Source organism: Azolla caroliniana, unplaced genomic scaffold (genome assembly GCF_043228905.1).
Source record: "Azolla caroliniana isolate FFs.n. ecotype wild unplaced genomic scaffold, voAzoCaro1.0.p SCAF_995, whole genome shotgun sequence".
NCBI classification, from domain to species: Eukaryota; Viridiplantae; Streptophyta; class Polypodiopsida; order Salviniales; family Salviniaceae; genus Azolla; species Azolla caroliniana.
Window position 1 is genome coordinate 1 of NW_028231430.1, and position 13,113 is coordinate 13,113.

At 35.8% G+C, this 13,113-nt stretch overlaps 2 protein-coding genes across 2 annotated transcripts; one reads left to right on the top strand and one right to left on the bottom strand.

Moving 5' to 3' along the window:
* Positions 1-28: 28 nt before the first annotated feature.
* On the top strand, positions 29-2,471 carry LOC147847457 (heat shock protein 90-5, chloroplastic-like). The gene is made up of 9 exons (XM_087339171.1): positions 29-153; positions 264-398; positions 479-571; positions 658-735; positions 816-1,176; positions 1,254-1,422; positions 1,512-1,620; positions 1,739-1,822; positions 2,005-2,471. Exons 1-9 carry the CDS (start codon positions 127-129, stop codon positions 2,143-2,145), a joined length of 1,197 nt encoding a protein of 398 aa, XP_087195297.1. The 5' UTR covers positions 29-126; the 3' UTR covers positions 2,146-2,471.
* A 5,312-nt stretch (positions 2,472-7,783) lies between these two features.
* Positions 7,784-12,631, bottom strand: LOC147847458 (putative aconitate hydratase, cytoplasmic). Its single transcript, XM_087339170.1, has 15 exons — positions 12,444-12,631; positions 12,199-12,343; positions 11,918-12,060; positions 11,724-11,780; positions 11,536-11,615; positions 11,379-11,454; positions 11,013-11,198; positions 10,853-10,920; positions 10,638-10,756; positions 10,322-10,443; positions 10,120-10,218; positions 9,546-10,025; positions 8,773-8,871; positions 8,411-8,653; positions 7,784-7,972 (listed from the first exon to the last, which is right to left on the bottom strand). The coding sequence occupies exons 1-15, from the start codon at positions 12,513-12,515 to the stop codon at positions 7,910-7,912; spliced, it is 2,052 nt and encodes a 683-aa protein (XP_087195296.1). The 5' UTR covers positions 12,516-12,631; the 3' UTR covers positions 7,784-7,909.
* Between the last annotated feature and the right edge of the window lie 482 nt (positions 12,632-13,113).

A 13,113-nucleotide genomic window follows, 5' to 3' on the forward strand; every position in this document is an offset into this window, starting at 1 on the left:
ATGCTTATTATATACCTTAGATTCTAATTTTTTCTTTACTTTCATCAGTTGCGTAGTCCAAGGGAAGTGACCAAGGAGGAATACCATGCATTTTACAAGAAGACTTACAATGAGCATCTTGAGCCCATGGCTTACACACACTTCAATACAGAAGTACATATCTTAACCTTATATAGTGTCGATGAACTCCATGCTGGTGTACCAGAAAAATTCTAAAAGATAAGCATTAGTTAAAGTTGCCCATGCAAATGTGTCTCTTGTAGGGTGAGGTGGAGTTCAAAAGTTTAATTTATGTACCAGGCATGGCTCCTTTTGCATCAGAAGAAGCAGGAAAGATGAAAAACATCAAACTTTATGTGAAAAGAGTTTTCATTTCAGATGATTTCAATGGTGAGCTGGTAAGTAGTTTTGAAATGTACCAGCAATAAATAAAAACTCAAAAGAGGGCATGCTGATTGAGTATTGTAATTGTGTGCAGTTTCCACTCTACCTTAGCTTCATGAAGGGTGTTGTGGATTCCAATGATCTTCCGCTCAATGTATCACGAGAGCTCCTCCAAGAGAGCCGCATTGTATGTGACTGATTGGTCAATAGATTTTCAATGTCTGGTTCTGTCTTTATGGAATTTGTCTCATGATTTTTTCATTTATGACATAGGTGAGGCTAATGAAAAAGAGGCTCGGCAAGAAATGCCTTGATTTATTTGAATCTATTGCGAACCGAGAGAATTCAGAGGTAGTCTATTATAAGCCTATGAATTCTATTTTATTTTTTGCTGTGAATCATTAAAACGGGTGACTCCTCCTTGACTTCAGGATTACAAGAAGTTCTATAGAAACTTCGGAAAGTATCTTAAGTTTGGTATCTCCCAAGAAGAGGGTCCCAATCAAAAACGTCTTGCCAACTTACTCCGCTTCTATTCATCAAAACACCAAGAAGAGATGATAAGCTTGAGAGAATATGTGGCAAATATGAAACCAGGCCAGAAAGCGATTTATTATTTCTCATCGGAGTCGGTTAAGAGTGCAAGAAATGCACCATTCCTAGAGCAACTGTACAATAAGGATCTTGAAGTTCTATTCATGACTGAAACCTTGGACGAGGTGACTGCCCAACATCTCAAGTACTATGAAGGAAAGAAGTTCGTTGACGTGAGCAAGGAAACCTTTAATTTAGGTAACCTAGATCAACCTGTAAAGTGTTTCCTGTCCTACATTCCTACACATTGAATGCAAACTATTGTTGTATGTCAGGTGATGATGAAAAGCAAAAGCAATTAGCAACTGAATTCAGTTTACTTTGCAATTGGATGAAGAAAAAAATGGGAGACAAAATCTCCAAGGTGCAAGTATCAAAACGGCTGAGCTCGTCTCCATGTGTCCTTGTATCTGGCAAGGATGGTTGGTCTGCTAACATGGAAAGGTGCTTGCATTTAAACTTACTTTAGGCCTCTAGCACAGAAATCTAATGGAGGCATAAGATCACTAATCTAACTGGGCATGTCAATGCAGGATTATGAGGGCTCAGAGTCTTGGAGATACACCAGGATTAAAAGAATTTATGTACTCTACTAGAGTGCTAGAAATCAATCCAAATCATCCAGTCATTTTAGACCTCGATGTGCGCATTAAATAATTTATTTTGCACTTAGTTTGCTTCAAATGTATATATATATATTAGGAACATTTTCTTGATGTTCATAATAGAATCTTAAGCTGTAGAGGAATTGTTCTTCCAGGATGCACGGAAAACTGGCCGACCTGGAAGCAAGGAAACAATTGAACTCCTATATGAGACAGCTCTGATGTCTAGCGGTTTTGTTGTAAGTTTTTCATTACATCTCTGTTTGTAAACTATGGAGAGTAGAATAGGATACAATAAGAGAAAACGTATAATATATACACTAAAATATAAATACATATAGAATATGACTGCATGTATATATGATGTGTATGAGGTATATGCTGTTCACATGTATATAGAGAGGTCTGATGTGTGTTTCAGCCTGAAGATCCCGCTACCTTTGGGTCAAAAATATATAACCTGGTTGCCTCGACATTGGCTCGTGAACGGACAGCAACATTGCCAACACAAACTGAAGCTGAAATTTTGGAACATGTGAAACCTCAGAGTGCCACTGCATAAGTCATCAAAGTATTATATCTTCTTTGGTGTGATGTTCGCATATCTCCACTACCTATCTATTTTACTCCTAAGTGTCCTCTTGCAGCTTTTTAAGTAGTTATCCTTTCTAGTTATTGGCTTTGGAGGCTGGCTATTGCTAGTCTAGTCTTGCCTTTCTCTTGGAATGCGGTAATATGAAATTTGATAGAGACTCTTCTAGGTGTTGGCAGAATTGTTAACTTCTATAAGGTGTGTACAAATGACTATTTAATTGCGAATTATACAAGTTTTTCTCCAAATAGGTTAAGTTTTTGGTTATTAATGTATCTGAAACCAAATTTCTAGTGCATCCTGATCGTATTTTGTATTTCGTAAGTATGTGTTCGGTAGTAGATGCGTTTCTCCTGATATTTTTACTCACTGCTTAACAGTCTTCAGAAAATACAATTGGTACTTATAAAACAAATGGCCCATTTGTCAAAATATGTAAAAGAATTTTGAGAGTATAAAATGTTAAAACTTTCATCACTTTCCATTTTAGATTTTCTCAAATTTATAACTTCTCTTTTTAACTCCACATCTATACTTCTGAGGAACTGCATGTGCTGTTGTAAAATATGATGAGATGGAATATGGGAAAATGTGTTTCATATTGTAAATTGGAATATGCGGGTATTTGAATCTCTGAGTATATATATATATGGTTTATTGAAACCTGCTTTGATACATAGAAATGAAGTGCTGCTATATATATAATTTCTTGTTTGAAGATTCGTTTCCAAAACTACCTGGCTGCAGTTCTAGCTGCAGTTCTATAGTCTGCATAGTTAAATGTGTTGTTGGCATCTACATCTATGCAATGATTATTTTTGCAACTAATACCCTGATCCGAGAATTCTAGTGATGATTTGTGGGTGACAAAAATGGAATTATGTCAGCGTATTCATTTTGTGAAAAAAGCAATATCAAATCATTTCGAAACAAATAGGTTGGCGAACATACAAATTTAACTCTTGTTATAACCGTTTTGTGACAGATTTGTCCACTGCATGTTCTGATTGTGAAATTCCTTTATGCGCTATTAGTTTATGATATGTAGTGGTGTTTGCATCAGAGTTATCCCATTATGTTAAGAGATTTATTTCAAACAAATTTGGGTGGTTTTAATACAAGTATTAGTGTAAAACGGATTGATATTTGAACATGCGGATTTGATAGTAGTCATTATTAATGGGAGCAATATATATGCCCACAGAATATGATTTTAGTGGTTTTGAAGTTCCAATGTTAAACTGATTGATTTGAACATGCAAATTTGACAATTGTGTGAGCAAGATTGACGTCACAATGATTGTAGAATCCCACGACTCAGAAGAGCAGTTTGTAGAATCCTCAAATCTTGTCATTTATTGTGCAATGACCTAACACATCAAATCTCTCAATAAGTTTTGGAACGTACATAGTGCTTGTTGTATCCTGAGGTCCATTATGTAGTTCATCCAAGTGTGTTTGTAAGCATTTTATAAGTGCTATAAGAACAATATCATATGCATATAAAATCCTCACAAACTAAACACCTCTATCCCTGTCTCAACTTACTCAAAAATCTTGTAAACTAGAGGCCAAAGTGTCAATAGGAGATTGTGATGGCATGAATATCTATGCACTTTCTTTGTAAAAGAGTGCTTCAAAAGCAACGAGGCATATCTCAATCAAACTTTCAAGTTTTATGAGTTTGGGGCAAGAGAGAAAATTACCTTTTGTTGCACTTGAATAAAACTCCTAAATTAGGACCAAGAACCCAACCAACCTAACCACTTCTTGTTTGTAAACCAAGCGAAATGGTATGCAATGCCTAGCTATCTTATGGGATGTGTAGAAAGTCCATAATGTCACGTGTAGTATTTAGCTTCAATATTACTAGATGGCTCTATTGTGTTTGTGAGGATGTTACAAAGAATTTTATTAGAACTCTTTGCATTAAGACCGTCTTAGTAGCGTGAATGTAGACACATCAATATGTATCCCAATGATGAAAGTCGAGTATCCCAATTTGGTGACCTTACAATGGCTGCTTTCGTGAAGCACTCTTGGATTAATTCAAAAGACTTTGTTTAGTTCTCTGTCCACTAACTCTTTGAAAGGATTTCTCAAGGATTTCTCAAGGATTTCTCAAGGATTTCTAAATGGGTGCATCACGCTGCACAATGAAACTATATCTAAGTTTGGAATTTGTTTTTCTTGGGGCGTTGGCAACACCTTGTGATCCAAAAGCTTGTTTCTACTTGGAGATCTTACAAGTTGGTGGAATGTTTATTGTGTAAGACTTTCTCTTGCATATTGATATAAGGGTGGGGTGGCCACACTTTTTAATGATGTTACATTGGCATATATGTATATTTTGGATCCTTACCTATTTGATCTTGGTGCACACAAAGTTGCAAGTGTTTTGTTGTTAGGATGTTGTTAGTTTCCTAGGTACTTGAAAAAGTACAAAACATAGTTTTAAAAGTAAAATGTCCCATTCTTTGAAGTAGGAAATTTTTAATAGATGTGTATCTTTTACTGTTTTTATCTTATTATGTTTAACCTTATCATGATGTCACTAATGGTTATATGTGAAAAGCTTATAAAAGGTTGATGTTTTGAAACCCCCCCCCTCTCTCTCTCTCTTTCATAATTACCTCGTGACACTACTAGCACTACATCTTGGGGGGTTTGAAACCTAAATTTCTCACCTTGTTATTACTCTGTTGATATCTCTTAAACTCATCACCTCATGGTCTCCATTGGGCAACCTTACCAATTGTGCTACATCCATTTCGGCTCAAAAATGATGGTGGGGCAAATTCTTCAAAATGAGTTCCCATATACTTAGATGGACACCATGATAGATATTGTTACAACCCGACAATTGTATGAAAGATAGTGAGGTTTTTTTGCTCACCAACCTTACGACAATTATATATTAGATATTACCTCATTGTTACCTCTTATATCATGAATGTTGTCTTCTCACATTAAGATAATAATGACTTACCAAAAACAATCATGCCCAACCTCATATATGCCTCCATATTGTCAATGTTGCCATCGAGTTGCACTTGTCATTGGGCCATTGTGTCCATAAGGATACTTCTATAAAAGGGCTATATAATTGTTGTTACGCCACCATTGACACCACCATTGTCATTGGCACAATGCCATCAATGAGACATACTCACCAATGAAGACACCCTTAATGACATAACTGATTGAGGAAAGGGCAAAGAAAAAGTGGATTGATCAAGAGGGTGAAGAGTGAAGAGAATAGATGTTCATGAAACATCACAAAATAAAAACATGCGGCAACAATGGCAAATCATTGAGACAAGCTAAGAGTCTAGTGATGGTCAATATTTGATTGCTAATTGGAGTCCAAACTCAATTTGTGGAAAATATATCTAGGATGAGCATGAAGAGGACAATCAAAATGAGGATGAACAGTTACAAGTGAGTAAAGAGTGATAAAAGATCAATGGATGTAAAAAATTATGGATATACATAAAGGTACAACTAACATTTGTCTCTTGACTAAATGGACGATGCACTAGATGGTTTGCCAAGGCAGCCACATGAACATGCTAGTTATCACCAATTTGATTGAATTTCTCAAAAGAGTTGGAGAGCTGCCCATGCCTTCTTCCCCTCCAACATTCCTTTCTTCCAACTTGAGTTGAATTTATTGGGATACCTTGGATGAACATCTTGCCCTTGACTTACATGTTAATTTCGCTCGTCATTCCCTCTCTATAAGGGAATTAAAGTTTAACTAAATCAACAAACTTACACTCGCAGAGCATATGTATGATTGACAACACTTCAACAAGACAAATACTAAAGCAATCACTTTAATTACGATAGAGATGAGATACAACATTCAATTTAACATTCATCGGTATATAATGGCGATTACACTCTTGTTAAAAATATGTAACTTGGGGTTATAGCCAAGGGCAACATGGAATCGTTATTTAACCCTCAAAAACTAAATTTTGGTCCCTTGCTAAATATCATGTGTTGGGTTTTACATTTATACTACTTGTAAGGTGTGTTGACTACCGAATGTTATGTGCCCATCACCATATGACTAAAAAGAATCTCGCTCTTTTGCTATGTTCCTCTTCCAAACTATTCAAAGCAACGTGACCGGGCTCCGGTCGACGGCTCACCAATCATCAGGTCACCAACTCCCTTAACATTGTGGCACTGAGCAAACATCAACTATAGGGTCCACATTCCTATTTATAGAATGTGTCCTTCCAAAAAACTATTTTCAGACCCTTCACCAGATGATGTGCAAGAGTGAAACCTCACTCTTGTATTCTCCAAAGTCTTGTAACTTAGCGTGTTGCCAATCCAAGCTCTATGTCACAACATTCCCTTATCTCCCATGTTCATAATTCAATCTTATTCAGCACCTAGTCTTTTATTATTCTCTACTTTAGAACACTTTCCAAAACTCATAATTGCTTATTTTAGGTTTAGGCTTAGATAAGCTACATTGGATGTGGGCATTAAACAATAATGATTAATTGAAAGGAAGAGAAAGAAACCATACAAAATACAACCATACCAAAGACAAATTAACATGCAAAGATTAAAAATGAACCAAACATTGCTCCATAAAGGATGGAGCCTTGGAATTCATGTTTATGTATGAAATAGTTATCATCAATGTTTTTGGGATTAAACAATAATGACTAATTGAAAGGAAGAGAAAGAAACGATAAAAATACCACCAAAAAATACAACCATAAGACAAATTAAAATGCAAAGAATAAAAATGAACCAAACATTATAAAGGATGGGGCTTTGGAATTCATGTTTAAGTGCAAAATAGTTATAGTCAATGAAAATGAACCAAACATGACCATGTTAACAGATGGAGCCGTGGAATTCATGTTTATGTATGAAATAGTTATAGTCAATGTTGTGGGTATTAAACAATAATTACTAATTGAAAGGAAGAGAATGCAACCATAAAAACACAATACAACCATACCAAATACGAATTAAAATGCAAAGAACGAAAATGAACCCAAAAAAACACTTTAAACAATGGAGCCTTGGATTTCATGTTATGTATTTTAGTCAAAGTTGTTTTTCTGTAATTTAATGATGAAACAAGTTTCAATAAACTTATGATGAGTACGTATGATTTATTTTCGAAAGGAACAAGAGTATGAATTGAACTACAATTCTACAATGTCAGATAACTATTAAGCATGTTATCACTTGAGTATTTCACATGAAGTAGTCAATTGTGTGAACACACCAAGGTCTAGTGCTTTTACTTATATAAGGAGGCTTAAGTTATGTTAAGACTATCAGTGTACAGTGTATAGTGTACCATGTCACTATGGCTCTTGCTAGCTAAGCATGTACCATCCTTGCAAAACCCAATGTACGACCAACATCAACACTCAATGGTATGGGACATCAAAAGATCCAAATGTCTCGCACTGTTACTAATGGGTGGTTAGGTGATTTGTCACCAACTCTCTCTTCTTTGCTCTATAATTCCTTATATTTTCCTTAAATAGTTAGTTAAGAGACTAAGACTAACACATGTGAAAACATTTAGATACACACAATAAAGACACCATAGCACACTCAAAAACCTTAAAAAATATGTGGACCATAACCGACACATTATTTACAAACTAGTTACATTCCCTCTTCATATAAAGAACAAAATCATATCCTCTAGATATTATGTTCTTTAATAGGTCACTTGTAAAGATTAAATGAGCTGCCTGAGCACATACTGGAGTATTCCACCATGGTCAAAGTATGTTAACTCCACCTGTTCAAATGCAAGAAAATATTTCAGAAAATTGTTCAATACCAAAAATCTAATCGATTTTCGTTTGACACCATGAAGGTACGACTAAATCATAAGTCAATACTTCAATCAATTTTCTATACCAAAACTTCACATATATTTGAGCCAATTTTGAGTAGCAAAGACGAGACCGAATCACTAAATAATGCTCTTTTGAGTTCATACCAAAAGCAACATCCAAAACAAGAAATTAATTATTCAATATCAAGCACACCGAGAGATATCACCAATTCATATAAAAAAGCATTGAACCAAAACCAGAAGTCAATATTTCAGCACTCATTTTCACTAACAAAAGGCAAGAACAAATCATTGAATATATCAAGCAAGAACAAATCATTAAATATCTCAAGCAAGAACACATCATTGAATATATCGAGTTAGGTTCCCAAAATTTACCTGTGTGTCAAATCGAAGGGTGCATGTAAAACTCTTTCCATTGTCGGTAACCACTTCGATATCCTGTCCAGGAGTAATTAACTTGATATCTGAGGGAAGATCTATTGTGTATCTCTCATAGCCTGTCAGGCCAAGGGATTCAGCATCCTGACCAGGTTTGAAACATAGGGGAATAATTCCCATTCCCACCAAGTTACTGCGATGTATACGCTCAAAACTCTTTGCAATCACAGCTTTAACTCCCTACCCCATATGTGCACACCAATTAGAAGATCGAAAAATTAAATAAATATGCATGCATATTTAGTTTCATTACTACATGTCTCCTATTTACATCAAATATATATAATATACATATATACCTGAAGGTAAGGACCCTTTGCAGCCCAATCCCTTGAGCTTCCACTACCATATTCTGCTCCTGCTAATATGATGGTATCAGCACCTTCAGCTTTGTATTTCTGGAAATAGAAGACAACTTTGTTAGCAGAGGCTTTCAAAAGTAGAGGAAAAAGAAGTCAATGGAAAATTTATGGCCTATACATCTCCCTTTACTTTTATTTGAGGTTGACAAAGATGTTTTGGGCAAATAACAAAAACTAAGGGCATTTAGGAAAATAGAAGACGATTTATGAGATTTTCCCCATAATTATGACAATGCAAGGCCTAGAATAAGAATATAATGATGATGATTTTCTATTCAACTTTCTCAAGCTGTTTTTCTTTACCATTGCACATCATAGACATATAGCTTCCCTCCAGACAGTACATGAATAGTATTGGGACCTACTTCATTAGGGTGAAGTAGGTCCCAAGACTATTCATGTGTTGTACGGAGATTTTTCCTCATCGTAATGACAATGCAAGGCTTAGAATAAGAATATAACGATGATGATTTTCTATTCAACTTTCTCAAGATGTTTTTTTTACCATTGCAGCAACGTAGACAGATATAACTTCTCACCGAACGGCACATGAATAGTTTCGGGACCTACTTCACCCTAATGAAGTAGGTCCCAATACTATCATGTGCCATCCGGAGATATTTCCCCATAGTAATTGCAATGCAAGGCCTTGAATAAGAATATAACGATGATAAATTTTCTATTCAACTTTCTCAAGCTGTTTTTTTTACCATTGCAGCATCGTAGACATATAGCTTCTCTCCGGACGGCACATGAATAGTCTTGGGACCTACTTCACCCTTCAAAAACCTATTGACAATGCGGATATTAGCAAATGTTCCTCGTGCCATTATCTCATCATTACCACGTCGGCTCCCATAGGAATTAAAATCTCTTCGGTCTACTCCATGCTCAATTAAGTACTTTGCAGCAGGGCTGTCTTTGTGGATGTTACCAGCTGGAGATATATGATCAGTTGTGATACTATCACCAAAGTTGAGCAAACAGTAAGCATCCTTCACTCCATGTGCTCCTGGAGGTTGAAGAGACATGGATTTGAAGAACGGTGGATCGTGAACGTATGTAGACTTCTCATCCCATAAATACAGAGCACCAGTAGGGGATGATAACTCATTCCACATAGGATTTCCGTTAGAGATAGATTCATAGGTAGATTTGAACATTTCGGGCAAGACAGATGATTCCATTACCTACAACATCCAATAAGTTTATATCACACACTACTATTTGCCCTTCAGTCTTTAAAGGAAAAATTTGTAAACCAGTTAAAACAAAGTATCTTACCTCAGTAATTTCCTCACTTGAAGGCCAGATATCGCTAAGGAAAACCTTTCGTCCATCTTCACCAGTACCAATAGGCTCCTTCTCAAAGTCAATATCAACCTAGTGTAGTGTCAAAAAAAATAGAACATTAAAATTGTAATAAGAATATTCTGAGAGTAGCAGTAGGTGCAGAAAAAGCATACGTTATTTCATTCATACTCACAGTTCCTGCCAGAGCATATGCCACCACCAGAGGTGGAGACGCTAAGTAATTCGCCCGAGTTAATGGGTGCACCCTGCCCTCAAAATTACGATTTCCAGAAAGGACAGCCGCAGCAACGATATCTACACACATGTTCAGTTGTCATAAATATGCATAGAGAAATGGGTCATATAAATTTTACTGAGATTTTTTCCTAAACCATTTTTGAATAAAGGGGCAGCATAAATTCTGCTGAGAAAAGAAAGTATAAAAAGTTACCGAGGAAAAATAAAAGCAGCAAAGTCAGGCTCCTCCTATGAAGGAGAACTATTTTTACCTTTATCGATTATGGCTTCCGCCACGGCCTCATGTATCTCTCCAGAATTTCCTATGCATGTAGTGCAGCCATAACCAACTAAACTGAAGCCTTGCAAATTTAAGAAATGGTCTAGCCCACTGTGAAAACAAGAAGCAGCTTATGTGAAATGAATAATGATGGTAATTTAGGAAATCTCTTAATTCCAGAAATCATAGAAACATTGGACAAAAGACCTCTTGTTCAAATATTTTGTTACGACTCCAGATCCAGGAGCTAGACTTGTCTTGATCCATGGTTTCACCTGCAATTTAATTATGAACAAATGAGTATGAATTTTCAAATTTCATTATATAAACAATACATAAAACGCAAAATGAGAAGAATGATTAATACCTTTAGACCCAATTCAAATGCTTTCTTTGCAACAAGTCCAGCTCCCAGCATGACACTGGGATTGGAAGTATTTGTACAGCTAGTGATAGCAGCTATCACAACATCTCCATGTCTTAATTCCTCAGGCTTCCCATCAAAAGAAAATCCTGCTACCAAGCCTTGTTTGTCCTTAGGAATGGCAAAACCCTGCAAAAATAAACATGAATGTATGAATCAATAAAATGCCCATAAATGTATTCGCTATAAATAATGAAATTGGAAGAATAAATGAGTATCTACTATCCATTAATAAAATGGATAAATGTGTGACTTATATATTACATGAATATTTGGACGCTGAAACTATTATCACATTATAACATTTACCTTAAACCCGACTCTGCTGTCTAGGCAAGAGTGCCAATCATCCTTCATGTCCTTCAGTGAGACTCGATCATGAGGCCTGTACTAGATTGTTTATACCAATATTTTGGTAAACAAATATGCAACTGCCAGGGGTCAATTATAACACATTTATACTTACCGTTTCGGTCCAGAAACGGATGGCTCTACACTCGCAAGATCAAGCTCAATGTATGATGAGTATTTCTTATCTACTGTAGGCTGTAAAAGTTTCAATGATGATAGCTCAAATGTCCATCACTTTTCTCAGATAAACAGTTGTGAACAGAAGAAACCTAAAAAGAGTTCTAAGAACAGATCAATAATCACCTCATTGTAATCAACAAATAGTTTGTTGGCACGTAAATAAGCCTCGATCATCTTGATCTATAAACACAATCAATACTAAGGCTATGAGTGACCAGACACACAAACAGGAAAGAAACTAACATAATTTGTACACTCAAAAACACATATAATATTAGAATTTAGATCATAGAAACGCCCATCAGCAAAATTTTCACCTTTTCTTCATCTCTTCCTGTTAACCTCAGGTATTGTAAGGTAACATGGTCAACTGGGAAGAAACCCATTGTAGCTCCATACTCAGGAGACATATTTGCAATAGTGGCACGATCAGCTAGTGACAATGCAGACATTCCCTCACCTGCATTTTGGTACATGTCTTACATCATCCTTTAGCATTCTGCATTCTTATCACGCCTTATATCATGCTTTAGCATTACACAAACAGGAAGGATAATTCATTTTTGGTATCCCTAGGAAGGATGTGGTTTAGTTATACCGTAAAACTCAACGAATTTTCCAACCACGCCATGTTTCCTAAGCATTTGGGTCACTGTAAGCACTAAATCAGTTGCTGTAACCCCTGTCTGCAATTTTCCATTCAGCTTAAAACCCACAACACCAGGAAGGACCATACTCATAGGCTGTGCAAGAAAAATGTACATTTAATCATTTTGAATCTACAAATCCAAACCCCAAGAGTACATTACATGAAAAAACAATAAGCAACCAGTAGAGACTAACTTGACCAAGCATTGTTGCCTCTGCTTCAATACCACCAACTCCCCATCCTGCAACCCCAAGTCCATCTATCATCGTGGTGTGTGAATCAGTTCCAACAAGACTATCAGGATAAAGAATTCCATCAGTGTTAAACACCACTCTAGCCAGATATTCGAGATTCACCTGTTCATTATAATAGTTAGTGATCTTGAATTGTAGGTAAAACATCTGGAAAGGATTTTTACAAGATTTGATTTGAAATCTTGTAAATGGACACCAAGGGAAAGTTACACAAACACAATTTTGTACATAACTTTGATGAGTTCTGTAAATAATGAAAAGGATTTGTATAACTCGTTGATTTTTCAATACAAGTATATTAATGGTGAATTAGGGTCCGCAAATTTTGTGCAGAGCAGGCTATTACAATTTGTGAAAAAGCCACAATTATCTCACTCAAATTCATTTAGTACTCATGGTTTGCTGATGACCTATAGGCCAAAACACTTCTTGAACTTATTATCCTAAGTCAAAAAATTAAATCCAAGTGCATATATGAACAATGGGATACAAACATCATGCTATTGCAAAGTTTATTAGATTCTTTCAGTTATCATGATTTGCAGTAAAAAACCTTATAAACTCCTGAACTAAGTCACTCCAATTTATCAAGTAATAACAGGAATGTCTT